At 37.5% G+C, this 14,566-nt stretch overlaps 1 protein-coding gene across 3 annotated transcripts in view; it reads right to left on the reverse strand.

The window, feature by feature from the left end:
• LOC131079969 (uncharacterized) overlaps positions 1–14,566 on the reverse strand; it is a 174,537-nt gene that overhangs the window by 123,480 nt on the left and 36,491 nt on the right. For all 3 annotated transcript variants that reach the window (XM_058018012.2, XM_058018013.2, XM_058018011.2), the window contains exons 4-5: positions 14,292–14,414; positions 8,624–8,826 (exon numbers count right to left, since the gene is read on the reverse strand). In XM_058018012.2, coding sequence (XP_057873995.2) covers positions 8,624–8,826; positions 14,292–14,414 — 326 coding nt within the window. The remainder of the gene's footprint in view (positions 1–8,623; positions 8,827–14,291; positions 14,415–14,566) is intronic.

The raw sequence follows: 14,566 nt of genomic DNA on the forward strand, positions 1-14,566 counted from the left end.
CATGATAATCTTTTGTTTTGAGGTTCAAGTTTGCTATTTGAGTTTTACTCATAGTGTACCCCTATTTTTAGCAAAACATAGCTGGCACATCCCCACACAATTACAGCCACATTCCCAAGTTTTGAGCACTTGCCCTAGCTACTAAGTACCCAAAACATGTGTACCTTGCACCCACACACTCATATAACCTTGCTTGCAACAACACTCTCCTCTTTTATCCAAAGCATCCCAAGTCCTGTTGGACTAGACTATCTAGAATGATAGAGAAGGCATCTAAAGTCCTATACAGTATGTGACTGAAAAGAAAAATGTCAATTTTGGCAGCAAATAAAGCTTTACCTCTCACCATATTTTCCACATTAAGGTTCCTGGGGATTTTGAGAGTGCACAATCTTCCCCATACCCTTGTTGCACTTGAGGCCATTGTAGCCATATTCTTTCTCAGGCTTGACCAGCAAAACAAAAAAGGTTTTTTCAATTAATGAGAAAAAAATTAGGATAAAAACAATGAAAATTCATAGAAATTAAGAAAAAAATGTTCCTTTTTCCATCTGTTGCAGCCCAAAACAATTTTTACTTTTTGCCTTTTAAAAAATAAAGCAGTGGTTTGGGACAAGTTGGTGTACGTTTTATCATCTACCAAACATTAGAATAAGATACCCAAAGCTATTCTATCCTCTCCTGAAAAATCACCGTTGGCGATTCCAAGGTCTATATGTGCGAACAAGTGACTTTAGTGGGATAGCTACTTGGGTAGTGTATGCTGAAAATCTCAAGGGGGACATACGTTTACAAATGTCTTTCAAGCTTCTGGACTTAGATAAATTTGTCAATTTCTGGCTCTCTTTTTTTATGGATTTTCCGGGATTTAGACTTTCAAAAAGGAGAAAAGGGGATAGGGTTAAGAAAGCCGATCTAAACCTACGAATTCTGAAGACGGTATTAATTGGGTGTTCTCGGGAAACCACACTTTGCTTCGCCACATTAAGGAAAACTACACAAAGCGAGTGCAATCTTCAATGGGTTGTGCTTATGATTGAAGTTTTGGCATACACAGGGGATAGGCTCAAACTAACTTTGCGCAGTGAAATGGAGATCATCCATTCACCAAAAGTATGAGCGGAGATGCACCGTTAATTAATACTTATCAAATCCTTCATTCAACTCTAACAACTTTGAAAGCAAATCTAAATTAACTTCTAATTAATGTGTTGAGGAAATTGAAACCTTAAGAAAAAGCGCACATGCAATGTATTATTTGAAAAATGACCTTCACGCAACATATCAAAAACCTCACACTCTCCAAATGAGAAGAGGTAGCCTTATATAGTTTTCTAGGAAACAATGAACGGTCAAGATCAAACAGTGATCAAGGGCCCAGATTGAAAGTTACGAACCCTAATTAGGGTTTCTCAAAACTCTATCAGTTAAAACAGACAAAAGAGTGATATGTGGCATAGTTATTATCACTGAGGTGAGTGTCCAATTTCCCCTTTCGCAAATTCAATGTATCTAGACACACAATGAGTCGAAACTCTTCCATAGTGACACTTGGCAAGTTACTAATCTGGAAGTCGACGACGTCCACATTGCCAGTACACGTGGCGAGGATGCATTCCCACTCAACTGCCTAGGCAAGAAAGTTTTCGTCAACGAGGAGAAAACTCACAATTTTTGAGAGATTGCCCTTATCAATCATCCTCGAGAATTCGAAAAAGCTCGACTGAATTCTGGCTCTCAGGTTCTCTGCCTGCAGGTGTTTTTCTCGCATTCCCTCCCTTTGCCAAATTTTTTATGCCACACAATACACTTGTCTCAGATTTCTTCAAGACCTCAATCCTGGTGACCAAGGCACAATACCAAGTGTTAAAATCATACTAATCCCCAGACTGGATGACACCTGCATCTATCAAGTCTTGCTTTGACAGACCTCGAATGATCCTCAATTGTGGAAGTATTTTGTCTTGGATTTCCTCAATATCCTCCCAATTTGCAGCTAAGTCCTGAATTCTGTTGACCAATGACGAAGCCGACTCATATGTTGATACCAAATTTTCCACAAGTATGTCAGCACGTGCCGAAGCATCTGAGGTCCATTCCTTAACTTGCCTGAATGTGCCCTTCATGTCCGCATAATCTTTCATCGACTCCTGCAGAAGAGGTTGCGGAGGGGTAACTGGTGTATCATGATTAAGTGGCTTAGTTAGATGGAGAACACATTTTCTCCATTGTTGATTCTCTTCCTCAACCTTCCTTCTTTTTTCCTTTTCCATGGCTAGTCTTGCTTTGAGAGCATTGCAAGAATCATCAAAATCTTGGATCTCTTGGGTCTGAGTAGGCTTACCCAAATTCATAGTGATGATTTTATAATCCTCAGGAGTGATGTTATCCCGAGTTTTGCCTTCTTTGGGTACAGCTACCTGCACTGATCTGAATCCTGCGCTATCTCTTTGAATTAAAGAGAATCTCTTGGCTAGTTTGGGTTGTCTTATTTCAACCGGTTTACTCACCATAGCCAAGAATGTTGTTGTGTTCTCCTTTGAAAGAGCTTCCTTAGGAGCCTTAGCCTTCATTCTTTCCCTCAACCAATCTGGAATGGTTGATTGCTCCATAGTATCTTTAACAAATCCACCATCTATTTCTCCAGGTCTAGTAACTATACCATCAAGAAAAGCCTTTGGAGGCTCATATTCTTCAACCTTTGTAGCTCTAGTAAAAACTGGTTCCTTGCCTGGATTTTGGACAGCCTCTCTCATTATCTCTTCAATCGAAGGAGATGGCACTCTTACTTCATTATCCTCTATATCTATGTCCATCTCATGTTCTTCAATTGTATTTTGGTCAGGCACAACAGATGTGGCACTCAAGGTCGAATGACCTTCATTTGATTCACGTCTTTCCCCAATAACTTTATTTCCCTTGGTCTTTCCAAAACTTCCAGCAAGTTCTTTTCTCTTCCGAGACCCAACACTTTTTGGATTCCAAGCATTGCCTAAAGAAATACCATGGTTTGAAGACATAGAGTCATCCATTCCCATCAAACCATAAGTCGAGGCAACACCTTTGGACTTTAGCTACTTTGTCTTCTCAGATGTCCACCACTTGGAGTATTCGACCACTGACTTTATAAGGTCTACCAAATCTGATATTTCCCCGTCTGCCCAATCAATCAAGGCAAGTGGCTCATTTCTTATCTTCTCGAAACCCGACTGTTCAAGTTCAGGACTGTCTTCTACTTGATCAACGACCCTAAATACTTTCGTTACTCTCACCATGCTTAGGGGAATTCTCGACCAAAATCTTTTTTTGATTTTGAAACTATCGCTGGCATTAGCCCAATAATCCTCCAAATCAGTTATGTGTTCAAATACAATTCCTTCTACCTTTTTCATCTTATGGAATGGATCAAAGTTTCTTCTTGCCTTTCTCATGGCAGCTCTTTCTCCACAGTGGCAGCAGCTTGTGATGATGGACATGTCTCCAATCCATTTCCAATAGTGAGAGAAGATGTTCCTTCCTTCTTTTGCTTCTCTCTCTAAACCGTCATGAAGCTCTCGTTGCCTCACAACTTCTAGCAGCACAACTCGGTTGGTGGGATAAAATGGGAGCTTGTAGGGAGATCCAGAAAATCCCTGAATTCTAATATAGGTGAATCTTGGGTATTGGATATACCAATACCCGAATCTGCTTATGAAGTCCTTAGACTCTTGAGAGAGTCTCTAATGTAATCCACCTTGCAATGTTCGCGTGATATGCATCAAAAATGCATCATTCACCTTCTTGAAATGTAATTTTTCTTCCATATGCAGCTGGGGGTAACAATCGTAAACAAGAAACTGATTCTCCTTGTTTCCCACCTCTCCTCTGCAAGTGAGGCCTCTATATCTATAAGTTTTAGCAAAGGAATAGAACAAATATGAACTCATGTAGAAGATTCTATCTCCCTCCAAATTTCTCTGTTGGCTGTCCAAGTTGTTGCTTATTATCTGAGCCCAGTCAATCATCTTGACTCCATTCATTATCTCATTTATGAAGTAATACATCCAAGGCTCAAATGGGGCGCCTTGGGGATTACCCATTATTCGATTCAATAGGACAATAATGCCTCCAATATCTTCTTTAAAATATGCCCTCGTCAAGTTCTTCTTTGACAGCTTAGAGGCACCCTTTCTTGGTTTGTCCAGCCATGAATGATTGATGATGGCCTCATACTCCTCCATGTGGTCTTGATACATTTGATTGGCCTCATCCTTGGTCACATATACAGCATTATGATATTCTGGAATTCTAAAAGCTTCCCTTATGGCTACATCACTGATATTGGCCAACACTCTTCCGTCTGGTGATATAACATCTCTACTGTCAGGGTTATAGTGCCTAGCACATTCAACTACCAACTCCGTGCACTGCATAGTAGGGAGAAAGCCAACAACATGCACGATGCCACTCCTCATCATTTTACGTGAGGTCACAGTAGGCACAAGGTTGTCCAAGCCGAACATCCTTTTCTTAAACTCCCTTAGATTGATATGTCTGAGGTTGGTATCACTGACATTCTTCCTTTTCCAGTTCATCCTTGATTCAGGAGCATCCTTGTCTACTTGGAACTTAAAGGTGACTGAAATTTAGTCATTAGAATGGAGTTTTTACATGTAGGAATCTTGAAAATGATAATAAAACTCCACACTCTAGGATAAGTACATTCTGATTTTAATCCAAAAACCAGGTCTGCAATCACATCAATCTTATCCAAACTTGCTTTGAAAGGTGGGAAATAAGAAAGAAGGTATGGATTTTCGGTCTTAATATGATCCTTCTTACTGAAAATTTGAAGGAATTTGCCCACAAAATGAAATTTCACCTCCAACCAACTGAGTTGAATGAGAAACGGATAGAAAGAACTCAGAATCAGATTGAAAAACTCAGAAAATTAGATAAATTTGCTCCCTATCAATCTGATTTCTTTGAAATCTGCATGTAAACTTGTGATAAATGGTTGAAAATCTCAAACTTATACTTGGAATCACCTTTAAAATCTTCTTTCAACCAGCAAAACTCTTAAAACTTCTCTCAAAATGTTCTTTACCTGCAGAAAACCTCTCTTAATTGCTCTCAGCTTGCTTCAAGAAATTCGAACCTCATGTGTAAAAATGATAGTGAATGAAATATTTGTATGAGGGTTCGATTTTATAATTAGAAACTAAGAAAATCTCTTCAAAATTTGTTTCTAATCCTTCTCTAGCCTTTTGAATCTGCATAGAATGTTTCTAATTCGGTCTTTAGTTTGCAAATCGAACTCAATCTTCTATATTCTTCTTTCAAGACTTTCCAAATCTGCACTCAGTTCAAACATGGATGATAGATTCTGCTGACATCATCTTCTTGTCTTCCATTTTAGCAAGAATCTTACTTGGGCAGACTTATTTCAAGTTGGGGAACTAAACAAGGCACCACACTCCAGCATAGGGCGGACTTTGGAAGATTGGTGGAACAAGACAAGGTACCATACTTCATATTCATTCATACTTAACCAAAATCTGATCATTTCATCTTGAACTTGAACTCCTCTTCAGCTTAACACCTCATCTTCAAACCTGATCTTACCATGATCTGATCATTTTCAAGGCATACTTTGGAGTTTGTTTGATCTTTCATCAGTGAGGCGGACTTCAACCAACTCATGACACCACACTTGTTCATCTATTAGGGTGGAGTTTAGAGAGTTTGTGGCAACACACAATCATCTTCATTAATACTTCCAAGGGTGGACTTGATGAAGTTCATGGAACAGCTCTTTCAAACATAGGGCGGAGTTTTTGAAACTCATGGAACAAGTCTTAGCACTTCATCAAGTAGGGCGGACTTCCATGAGTTTGTGTATCATCATGTTAACTTTGCAACCATTACTAGGGCGGACTTTGAGAAGGTCATGACCATGCTTCCTTCACCCTTAGGCGGACTTTACTTTCAATGCAAACTAGTCCTAGGCGGACTTCCCTTGCCTTATGCACTTGGTCTTTGTAGGAGGGCGGACTTTCTCATGTTCACACATCACTCACCATCTCCTTAGGCGGACTTGCTTGGGCGGACTTTGAGAAACTTGAGAAACCTTAAACTCTCATTGCAAAGCAGACCTTTGATCCATGATCTTAGGAGGGCAGACATTTTGCTTCCTTGCACCATGGCTATGACCTCCAAACACTTAGAAACTTCCTTCACTTTGACAAGGCGGACTTGTTGGAGTTAGGCACCCTCACTCATCACCTTGGGCGTACTTTCTTGCCTCCTTGGACCTTCTTCATGGGCAGAGTTGCTTGGGCAGACTTTGAGAAGGTTTTGGAAACCTTGGAGGGCGGACATCTTGGCTCATGCTCCAATGCTATCAAGAGTAGGGCGAACTTTGTGAATCTCCATCTCCATAGGGCGGACTTTATGAAGCTCTTAGGTAACCCATTCGAAGCGCGATGACCCCTAAAATGTAGGAACTTAGCTTTTTGGGTCAAAACTTGAAAATTTTCGATTGCGATCAATGCAAGCCAATGGTACTAGTGCAAACCCTAGGTCCCTACTCCGAAAAAGCAAAAAGCAGACATCCCTAAAAAATAGGGAAAACTTTCTAAAAATAGCCATCCCGGGGATCGAGCTAAAAATGCCAAAAATGAAACTTCCTAAAAAATAGGAAAAGCAAAAAAGCAAACTTTCCAAAAATAGAAAGTTGTCTGAATTCGCTCAAATCAATTGTGCTCTTCGTCCTTTGCCGGTTCTGGGCACTTTGGCGATGTCTAAACTCTGTTATCACTTGGTTTGCAAAAACTGACTTTCAATCTTTAAGACTCAAACCGTTCAAAACTTGACAAAACCGAGCAAAACTGAAGCGGAAGACCACGGGACACTAGCGAAAACCCTAGAAAGCAGGAAAGAAGAGAGTCCCCATTCCCGATGAGGTGATGTGTGAAAAAAGTCACAACAGGACGACAAGCCCTAGCAGAGTCAAAAGATAGCACCCCTCATGGGATCTGGTGGCAATAACCTTTGTTGGGGACAACAAGTAAAGCACTTGCCACCAAAACCAAACTAAGACCTTCGAGGGGACACAAACCTTCATGGTGTGGAAACATCATGTCTTTAATATTATTGCTTTTACCCAAGCTCCAAACCCTTAAAACAATATAGGAGTCAAGGCTAAAAAGAAGAGATTAGACCCTATCTTAGCAAGTAAAAGATATTCATTCAAGAATGAGTGCCCTTTAGTGCTCCCTAATTGGTCCAATGTATGTCTAGCTCCAAACCCTTAAAACAATATAGGAGTCAAGGCTATAAAGCAAAGATTAGACCCTATCTTAACAAGTAAAAGATATTCATTCAAGAATGAGTGCCCTTTAGTGCTCCCTAATTGGTCCAATGTATGCTTACTTAGACAAAACCCAATTTTGTAACATAAAAAAAAAATTGGCACTTTACCAGTCTCAAGAATTGTGCCAATGATCAAAGGAAAAAAATTAAAAAATCAAGGATCCATTTCGGATTGAGTTACCAACTAAAGCAAGCAGTATAAATCACTAATTATTAAAGATTTTTGCTAATATGGTTCAAGCTATCCCTTACCAATTCGACCATTAGACTTCCATAGTGTCTCCTTCCTGTCCTTAACCTATTCTATCTGTTTCTCTTCTTTCTCCCATTGGCCTCTGGCTGCTAAAATTCTGCCCTTAATTGCTTTCCAATCCACACTTGATTGTCACAGCTTTCTCCTTTTTTGTTTGCCATTCACTCCCTTGAACTTCATCTTCTAAAGATAAACTACAATTTCTATCACTGCATACTTATTTTTTAATATAAATATCATATTACTTGAGAAACAGATTTAAATTTAGCAAATACAATGGAAAGCTAAAAAATGCAGATAATAGAAAAGTAAATAGTTTTCTGTATATAGATAGTGTAATAGCACACAGCCATAAACTGATGAAAACACAAATGGACTATACCCTTGAGGTTTTTGTTACAGGTCCTCAAGCATTTTGCTCAAAGGCCCTCCGTTAATGGAGCAGCCCCTTACCGTAATTTCTTCAAGTTTAATATATACGAGTATGGCCCCCAACACCATTTTCATCGAGAGAAAAAAAATGGAAGAAATATTTAAGCACTCTGCTAAATTACTAGAAAAATATGTAACTTTATAAACAATCCACATGCCTCTAGTCTTTTACATATCTTGCATTCTAAATCAAAGAATTTGTTAAATAATTGGGATATGTCTCCCCAGACCGAAGGAGAAACTCATAATGTCTGTTTCAAAGCATGGTAGGAGTTATGATTTTCAAAATTTACCAAACATAGATCTTTGGAAATCTTCTCTAAATATAAATAGGATTACCATGTCGTTTCATTTGTATCATGTAAGTTTTTTATAATATATATTATAAGCAACCCTCAAAATATTTATTAAATAGAATCCTATTTTAAAAAATAGAATAAATACCAAAGAATTACAATTGTAAAGACTACCTTGACACACACATAGTATTACAAGTGATGTTAGACATGGAACAGAAAACAAGTGCTATTTACAAAATCAGCCTACTTCTGTAAAAAAAAATCACTCTTTACAGTGCACCGATACCTCTGCTGCTTGTTTGGCTTCAGATCGCAAATCAAAACTAGCACTTGATAGTTTAGCCCCATCTCCATCTATAAGAGCATCCATTTTTGAATTTTCCAACAGCGGCCCTTTCCTTTTGGAATGACCTTTTTTAGAAGATACAGTTTTAGGAGAATATGAAGTATCAACTTTTGCCTCCTTTGCATGCTTCTGCCTTTTTAGAACTGGCCAATTTCATCAGCTCAAAATTAGCACAAATTCTTCAAAAGATATTAATAATTTTGCACAAACAAGAAATGCACTTTCATTTCCATCAAAAACTGGACTAGTACAATTCTCAGAAATATTGACATTATACATTATTTGGGATACCATAGGGAAAATAAATTCCATCTGGATGTCAATCATGGTAGTGAGATTCTCACACATTATAGGAAAGCTTTTAGACATTAGGAAATTATATAAAACGAGAAAGAGTGGAGAATAAATTCACTATCTGCCAACAATTGTCCAACAACAAAAAAATCCATCCACAAGTAAATAGAAATTATGCCCACGTATTAGAAATAAGCACCAACTACAACATCAAAACTTAACTGTATCTCCACATAAAATACTATAGAAAAAGGAAAACAGTAGGTGATTAAAAAAATCATCCACAACAACAAATTGTCAGGAAAATAAAATCAATATTAGATATGACTGCAATAAGTTTTAGTGATCTACCGTATATTTCTGTATTAAAATATTTGATTATATTTAGTCAACTATGTTTAGTTGTTCTATTAATGGTCATTTAAGTTCATTTAATTTGTTTAGCTTAAGTATTGCTTCTTTTATTAGAAGGCATAGTTAGCTTTTTTGTGTTTTTGCGTTTTTGCTTTTTAGCTTTTTCACTTTACTTAAACAGTTTGTTCTTTTTAGAACACCATCTTGTAATCTCTATTTAAGGAGCCTTCATCTCCTTCATTAATTAAGTTAACTATTTGAGCAATATATTTCATGGTATCAAAATGGGTCGATGGGATTTTTTAGAAAATTCATAAGCCGTTACATGGAATTTATTTCCAACAAAAAATTGAAGTAATTTTTTTTATGAAAAAAATCATGTTTTTTTCGAAAGTTCATGGCTACAATTTTTTTGAAGGTTTCTTCAAATCCGTTTTTTGTCTGCAACTCCCGTGTGAAGGGTTTTCAAGTTTTCTATACATGAAAAGGATTTGTGTCAAGGGTTTTTCGTGGATTCTTTTTGCTGGAAATCGTTGGCAAATTTGTCTTCTGGCTGAGAGGGTTTTTTTCTTGAAGAAAAATCACGTTTTATTGTTGTGACCACAACCTTTCTCTGCGACATGAAAATAACAGTGGTTTTTCCTTCTATGGGTTGCACAATCAATGATTTTATGGAGGTCTTGTTTTTGGCAGCAAAATTTGTATTCCACATTTTTTTTCGTGTTTGTTTTTACCCATGAATCTGGATGCGTATGTCATCTTCCGACGGTGACTTTCAGTCGTGTTCTGCCCACGCTTTTCTAGGCAACGTTTGTTTTTTTACCGTGTTCTGATTGCTCGGCAGATTTTGGCCCGTATTTTTCACACAAATAAATGCAACAATCTCTGTGCTTTTCCCGCAGAGAGAGTCGCGTTTATTTTTTCCTTCTGCATGCGAAAAGTTTTTTTTGAGCTAGCGCAAGGGTTTTCACAACAACAGGTCTAACGAAATCGGCAGCAGAAATTATTGATGGATTTTTAATTTCATTTGGCCTTAAAAAAAATTAGGTTTGGATTTTAATTTTTTCTCTATAAAAAAATTATGATGGGTTTTAAATATTTTTCTCCATAAAAAAATTATAATGGGTTTTAAAAAAAAAAATCCTTAAAAATTATTTATGGGTTTTATTAATTTTTCCACAAAAATTATTTTTTTGGGTTTTCTGATATTTCTCCACAAAAAATCATTGGAGGGTTTTGCTTGATTTTTTCCTCAAAAATCAAGGAGTAATGCTTTACCGTGTGATGTCTAGGGTTTCATCTCCTGACGTCTCAAGGTTGTTCAATGTTTTCCTCAAAAATCGTTTCAAGGTTTTGTTCCTGTTTAGGGTATTTTTACCAATTTTTTTCCACAAAAAATGATGATTTGTAACTTCAGTTTTGGAGGGTTTGTTGATTTTTCCTCAAAATCGTGGTTTGAGGTTTTAGGTTTGGTTACCCAACATCAAGTTGGATGGATTCTAGTAATCTTGGTCATTAACACTTTGCAGATCCTAGGAGGGTCTCCGCAACAACAGAGTGTTCTTTGCGTTTGTGATCAAAAGACCTGCAATGTCTTTTGTAGGGTAGTTAGTTGATACAATGACCATTAAGGAAGGGTATTAGAATATTTAATTATATTTTGTCAACCATGTTTAGTTGTTCTATTAATGGTCATTTAAGTTTGTTTAATTAGTTTAATTTGTTTAGCTTAACTATTGCTTCTTTTATTAGAAAGCATAGTTAGTTTTTTCGCATTTTTGCTTTTTAGCTTTTTAGCTTCAGTTAAATGGTTTGTTCTTTTTAGAACACCGTCTTGTAATCTCTATTTAAGGAGCCTCTGTTGCCTTCATTAATTAATTCGATTATTTGAGCAATTAATTTTTCATTCTGAAGTTGAATGTTAGAGTTTATAAGTTAGGCAGTCACAACAACAATTTATTTGGTTGTACCCAATAAATGCATGGACCATAATCAAAAAAATCAGGGTATTGAATGGAAAGTTGGAAAGTTTATCATAGAGCCCAAAAAAGGTACAGACATTTTCTGGGGCCTTATAGTAATCTTAAATTTTGCACAAAAACTATTAAATTGTGCCCAAGCGAACTAGAAGAAATCATGTCAAGGAAAATACACTAAAAATTGCCCAATGAAAGAGATGAGAGCTAGGAAGATATTTTGTATGACAGGTTCTTCCTATAACCCAAAAACATAGATCATGACAGATACGAGCCATAACTTTTTGCTAAAAACCTTAAGCAATGCACTAGATATGTTGTCAGAAACAAAAAACATAATAGAAACAATGTGACACAAATGGGGTAGATTGAGATTGCACATAAGAAACAAATTAGAAACAGTTTTCTATACACATTATTTTATGTTTTCTAATTTTTCATCATTAGCTAAGAGCTCTACTAAAATTATCATTACAGGCATCAACATTATCTTTTAGATTAACTATTCTAAACCTGAACATTATATGATTATACAAGTAACATTTCTATAAAATATCAATAAGTTACCCTCTCATTTAAATTTCCTCAATTAATTATATTAAATAAGACAAAACTACAACCAAAAATCTCACCCATTACTATTAATTACCTAAATATATAAATATCATTAAAACAATACATATATATTATATATGCACATCTACAACATGCTAATCCTAAAAAAAATGGCGCTACGGGCCTCTGGGGGTAGGGTTTTCCCGACTGCGGTTATCAAGCATGGTAGGCGTTATATGCATGCCCCGAGCAGGGCGAACATGGTGAGAAGGGGTGGATTTGGCGATGGTGCCCATAACAAATTGGTGGGTGCTGGCACAGGCAGGGATTTCGGGTTTGGCAGAAAGCAGGGTGGACTATGGCAGGAGTAGAGACCACACAATGTTGCAAGTAACCGGCACTTAGTTGATCGAGGAAATGGTACGGTGGTAAAGCATGGGTGCGGTGGAACTAATCTGCAACGAGGGCACGGAATGGATGATGTTTCTAGAGCATCGACTAGGGATGGTGATAGTCTGGCCTACAAGAAGTGTGAGGCAATGGATCGTGAGGGTTTTCAATCTTTGCCTAGTAATACTCCGTCGTCTCGTGGTTTGGCTTTTCCGGGTTCTTCCTCTTTGGCTCCTATTTGTTCAACTAAACCAGTCAATATTTGTCTATCAAAAGAAGTGGAAAAGGAGGTTGAGCATAATGAAAAGGTTTTCTCAAATTTGGGGCTGATTGGGCGGTTCAAAGGTCTTTGGCCAAGTCTTGGTGATTTACATAAGTGGATTTCAGTGCATTGGGAACCCTTGGTGGAAGAGTATATGCAGATTTACCGTCACGCAAGGGGTTTTTTCGTTGTGGTTTTTCAATATGAGGCTGATAGGAATAAGGTCCTGAGTGGAGGTCAATGGTGCTGGGAGGAAAGTCAACCATTGATGTTGAAACCATGGCATCCGGCTTTCAACCCCCTTTCAGAATCTTTTGATCGCACCCCTCTTTGGATCAAACTGCCTAACCTTCCAATGCAATTTTGGTTTGATTCTTGCTTTGAGGCGGTGGCTAACTCTTTGGATAAGTTTATTATGACTGATGAAGGTTCTTTAAATCTTTTGTGCACTACCTTTGCTCGTATTTTAGTAGAGATGGATATATCTCAAGATCTCCCTGCTGAGATTTCAATTACTACCTCGAAAGGGATTTGGAAGCAGCTTGTGGACTATGAAGGGGTTCCATTTAGGTGTCGGAGATGTTTTAGTGTTGGGCATAATGCATCGTCGTGTGAAAGGGCCAAGGTGGATCGACCGACTTCTTGGTGGAAGGATGTTTCTCCTCTATTATACACGATGGATAAAGTGATAGAGATTCAGGATGCCAAGCAAGGTATGGAGGACACTGACAAGAGTGCTTTGGGCAACATGGAGAGCGAAACTGTTCCTGAACAGGGCATGACTGAAGTTGTTTATGGCTTGGTGCGTAAGCAATCTTACTCTGGGGGATTTTCTATTCAGACAGATAGGGTGACAAGGCATGCCTTGGTGGTTAACTCTTTGGCTGAAGGTGGCTCAGGGCAAGTTGGTGGACAACTGCGGGAGCAGTCACACCCGGTTACCAAGGGAACAAATTTACTAGAAAATTTAAATCTGAAGTTATTGAAGGAGGCGAAGGAGGAGGGGTGGATTGAAGTTAAACGGAAAAAAGATAAAAGGGAAATGGGGGCAGTACTAGCTTTGTATCTTTATCTCATGAAGGAGATGACTCTTCTGGGGAGGGGGCTCCCTAATTGTAGCCCCTACTAGTTCGGGCCAAGACAATACCCGGGTTACTTAATAAAATAATCTTATTACCAACCAAAAAAAAAACATACTAATCCTAATCGACAAACCAAAAATAAAAAATGATATATTTAACAGAAACTAAAATCAAATGTCAAGGAAAAGTGGTGTCACATTGTAAATTTTAACAGTCCTTCCAATTAAGAATATGATCATGTAGGAAATAACAGACCCTCCAAAATTAAAGGGAAAATTTCTCTGTGTCGCATTCCTAATGCACCATAAACAATCATGCCAGTTTCTGAACTGATATTTAGCATGTCCTAAGTTCTTATTGGAATCACATGTGTAAAAGAATTTGGTTGTGTGAAGCTTACAAACTTGACGGTTTAAGTTAAAATCTCAAATTAAAAGATGTCTAACATATCAGTTCACAAGGAATCAAACCAGCATTTGGGAGAACCTTAGGAGGCCTGGGTATCGAACACAACTAGGTTGAAGCTCATAGATAAATTTAATTAGGATGTGTTAAGCTTACAAATTTGAAATAAAATTGATGTCAACAAATGACCAATGTACATCAATAGCACTCGAAAGTAACGTTCAATTACAGTAGACCTTGTGTTCTGAAAAATTTGAGAGAAAAGAAAGATAATGAATATTCAGGCTTACTGTTTTTGGGAGCTTCAGCATTGGAAGAATTTTTATTCCTTACACCACAATCTTGTGATTCACTTTTCAACTTTAGCTGCTTTAAAACGTGTTTCTTGGGAGTCAGGGAAGAGAACTCCATGCCTGTAAAAGAAATTGTATCTAATTCAAGTACTTAAAACAGAACATTAGTTATGCAATGTAGTTAATAAAGATTTGACATAATATGCATGCTTAATAAATAAAAGAGTCTATAATACATGAAATTTCAAATTAATAGAAATATCAAAGTTACT

Source organism: Cryptomeria japonica, chromosome 10 (genome assembly GCF_030272615.1).
Source record: "Cryptomeria japonica chromosome 10, Sugi_1.0, whole genome shotgun sequence".
NCBI lineage: Eukaryota > Viridiplantae > Streptophyta > Pinopsida > Cupressales > Cupressaceae > Cryptomeria > Cryptomeria japonica.